Source organism: Odontomachus brunneus, unplaced genomic scaffold (assembly GCF_010583005.1).
Source record: "Odontomachus brunneus isolate Ranch 3 - 2012 unplaced genomic scaffold, Obru_v1 Obru_scaffold_020, whole genome shotgun sequence".
Classification (NCBI taxonomy): domain Eukaryota; kingdom Metazoa; phylum Arthropoda; class Insecta; order Hymenoptera; family Formicidae; genus Odontomachus; species Odontomachus brunneus.
In genome coordinates, this window is record NW_022639470.1 from 88,466 (window position 1) to 92,364 (window position 3,899).

The 3,899-nt window shown below is 53.5% G+C and overlaps 1 protein-coding gene across 1 annotated transcript in view; it reads right to left on the minus strand.

Moving 5' to 3' along the window:
• The window catches only part of LOC116842025, a 43,742-nt gene extending 40,923 nt beyond the window's left edge, over positions 1 to 2,819 (minus strand). Inside the window, exon 1 of the mRNA XM_032810665.1 lies at positions 125 to 2,819. Within this exon, the coding sequence (XP_032666556.1) occupies positions 125 to 266 (142 nt within the window). The 5' untranslated portion in view covers positions 267 to 2,819. The remainder of the gene's footprint in view (positions 1 to 124) is intronic.
• Between the last annotated feature and the right edge of the window lie 1,080 nt (positions 2,820 to 3,899).

The following is a 3,899-nucleotide window of genomic DNA, read 5'->3' on the forward strand; positions in this document are numbered from 1 at the left end:
GAGAGAGAGAGAGAGAGAGAGAGAGAGAGAGAGAGAGAGAGAGAGAGAGACGCAGAAGGAGAAGGGTAGAAGGGAAGGAAACAACGGAAACGTCGTCGTTCCTGCGAGATTAAAGCTGTCTCACCTGTCGTCAGAGAGGAGTAGAGTAGCACCGACAGTAGTACGAGCTGCATTTTGGTCAGACACTTGCCGCACCTGGAGCACGATTCGCCGCGCGAAGTGGCGCTCCGCTTCTTCTTCTTCGCCTGCGCCCCCGAGTACTTCATCGTTCACTTGACATTTGTGCAGCGATAATCGCGAACGTTTGTACAACGACGACGACGACGACGACGACGACGACGATAGCGAGGGAAAAAGTCACACCTCGTAGCCCACACCGTCGGGAATTTCCGCGTAATCGACTATACCGTAGAAAACCTCAACGCTCCTCGATCCTCGCCAAGTGATGGAGAATGAGAAAGGGGGATTGAAAAAGAGAGCAGAGAGAGGAAGAAAGAGAGGGAAAGAGGCACTTCGGGAAAAGAGAACGTGTTTCCCGACGAGAAAATCGTCGATTCCTCGGTGCGTTAGAGACAGTCGGGTGGCTGCATCCGATTCGACGACGGCCGGCAGCTCGACCGAACGAGCCGGAATACCTCTGCGTTTGCCGATTTGTTCGCACACAGCCGCGAGACGACGTTCCTTCCCACGTTCCGTCGCTTCTCTCGCGCGGCGGAATTCCTCGTTGCCGCCTGTACGCTTCTTAAGAAAACCCAGGGAATACCGATCACGTCGGTTATCTCGAAAAAAATTCCTGTGCTTGCGTTCCGATTTCACGGCAGGGGATCGCGCGGAATGTCTTCAGCGGCCGGCCCCGGACCGCTCGTCGCGGCTTGCCTCCGAGTCTCCTCTCTATTTGCCGTACGGGCGCGAGTCGCAAAAATACCGATATCGCCGACACCTTGCGCGGATTCAATCAAAATTGAATTATCGCCTCGTACTTCTTATTATCCAACTTCCGTACGATTTAATCGATCCAGACGGGTGAATCCCGTTCCTTTAATCTCTCAACAGCGCCACGTGTTTTTCCTTCGCCAGCGAGCCGGCCGCGAGCAATAACCGCGCTTAGCTCTCGTGTATCCGTGCGAAAGCACTAGTTCCGCTATTACTCCAGCTTACTTCGGTCATTTTGCGGGCTCCTCTACCTCCACTTCTTCCGTTTCTTCTCAGGCTTCTAACGACTCTCCTTTTATCGTCAGTTGTTGGGCCGCGAGATAGGAGAAGAGGAGAGAGGAGAGAGGAGAGCGATGGCTTCCGGCGTAAACGTTGCCCCCCGCAAATGTTTGTCGTCTGCCGCAACTCTTCCGGCTCTCCCTCGAGCGCGTTCGCAGAACTTTTTACGCGAGGATCCGCGGTGTGTGTCTCCTCTCTCTCGGCTGCTTCCTACCTTTTTCCGCGCGCACGACGTTACCCAGGTGTGTACCACCGCCACTGTGCACGTGTATATATATATGTATGTATTCCCCTCAGAACAAATCACCACCCTCACTCGCCGCTCCTTCTCGCATCACGAACACATCTCTCTCGCGCTTTGCGCTGCGCGCATTAACGCCGTTTCGCCGTTCTCCCCGATCTTCGCTGCTCAGGCCGCTAATTAACGCGGAATATTAACTTGCCCGCAACGTCCCACGAACGTCGACGTGCCTGAAGAAGCCACGACGGCCGGATCCGCATCGAGTTTCTCTTCCGCTCCCTGCCGACTCCGGATGTGTCCCTCACGGACCGTGATGACTCCTCTTCATTGTTAATTAATCGATCCCGTTGCCGTCAGTCACGCAACGAGGCGAAAGCCGTTGCGTGGATGAGCGTCGTGAGACACCGCGACGACCGCTCCTCACCGCGAATTTCATCCGGCTGTCGTGATCGCCCGACGCGTACCCTCTGTTTTCCTCTCGCTCTCCCCTCTTTTTTTTATTACACACACGTACACAAACACATACACACACACACGCGCGCGCGCGGCAGGAGGAAGAGAGGGTCGGCGGTCGGGGATCGACGAGCGCGAACTGCCGCCTGTTCCGTTCGCGTTTCTTTCGCGAATTAGCGAATCTCCCGCAGCCGTTTCCCTTCTCGCCAGAAAGTCTTTCTCCCGATTAGGTCAGGACGTTGGCGGAAATTCGCGAGCGCGACGCAACACCCGCGACAATGACGACCGCGCGATGCACCACCACCCACGTGACACTTTCGCCCGTGGCCACGTGCCGCGCGATCCCGATTGTCCACCCCTACCTTCTCTACCTTCTTTCGCCACACGTTGTCTTCTGGCCGCGGACGCAATCTCCTCGTCGCACTTGACTCCCCCGTCGTCCTCTCTCTCACTCTCCCTCTCTTTTTCCCTCTTTCTCGCAGACCACGTTACCACCTTAGCACACTTTCTCGAGCCCGCCTATCGACACTGTATCCTTTCACGCGACGCGCGACGCCGTCCTCACGAGCGCATATCCTCACTGTCACTTTCAGTCACACGAACTCGATCGACGAGTCGAGGAGATGGGCAAAGCGAGCGACTTTATCAGGAAAGTCTCGTATCACCATTCGTCGCAGCGATTTCTCTCGCTTGCCGCGATCGTTAGGATCGGTTCTATCTGAGCGTGATTAATGAGTCGCGAATTTTTCTTCCTTCTTCTCTTAACGAATTTTCCGTGCACCGACGGGGTGTCAATTTGCCTTACAAACATGCGTGGGATGCCGCGCGGGTGAGAGCGGTCGCTGTGACGCTTTACAACAGGTACCCGGGAACCTTTTGCACCGGCAGTTCGTAGTTGACAGAAACCCTTGGCGGGAGCTGTACGACGAATAAGGTGCCACTCCCACCCGCGCATGCTCCACCACCACTCTCCGAATTGCTCGATCCCCCCTTTCCCCGTCGACGTCCCTCCTGCTTATTTGCCCCTTTCCCCGCACCGCCGACGTCCCCCTCCTTTCTTCTCTCGCGATCCCCCTATTTACTCCGTTTTCAAAGGGTTTTCTCTCTTCCCCCTTTTCTCTCTCTTTCTCGTGCTCTTTGCATCTCCTCCGATGTACGTAAACTTTACAGCAATTTTAAGTATATTAAATCTCGAAACTCTCAGCAACGCATTGAGTTCCTTATGACTGATCAGATTACATGCATTTTTCTCACGTAGAACGATGAGATAAGAGCACGAAAGAAATATGGAGAAAGTGATCGCGCCGAATAATACGTCATATTAATATGAAAATCCGCGAGTATAATCCTCGGTAAACGCGTTGCTGTATCAACACGACAAAAGGTTTACATCATCGTCGGATGCAAATTCAATGATTAATTCAGGACAGTATGTTTACTTAAGAAATATAATTGAAGAGATTGTAAAGTTTCCAGCACCGAGACTATCCATGTCGCTATAATCGTGGAAATCTATCCTCTTCGTCTAAGTGTTCTCTCGCGCGTTTCGTCCTCTCTTTCTTCGTCCCTTTCCCTTGCGACTCCACCATATAACCACGCATGTCGGAGTGGGGCAATCCCACATAAACCAATTAATTCGGGTAATAAACTCGGCCGGATCCGTCCGACCGTCCATTCGTTCGTTCGTTCGTCTGGACCCTTTGCCATCCCTCATCCGGAGGGCAAAACATCGTGTCCTGCTGCTGACTTTCTTCGGCTCGGCGTGCCTTTGTTCGGCGTGGCGAACTAGAATCGTCACGTCGAAAGCTATCTCTCTATCTCGCTTGTTAAACAGCATTAACCACGCATTTGGCCACGTGTGACGTGTCAAAGGGTTGCGGCCCGTCGGAAACTGGGTAATGGATTTAGGAGATTATGCGCGTTTACAAAACGCCGCGTTTTTCCTTCTTGCCCTCTCTTTTATCTTGCGTGCGTTTGCGGTCCTGCGTAGTCT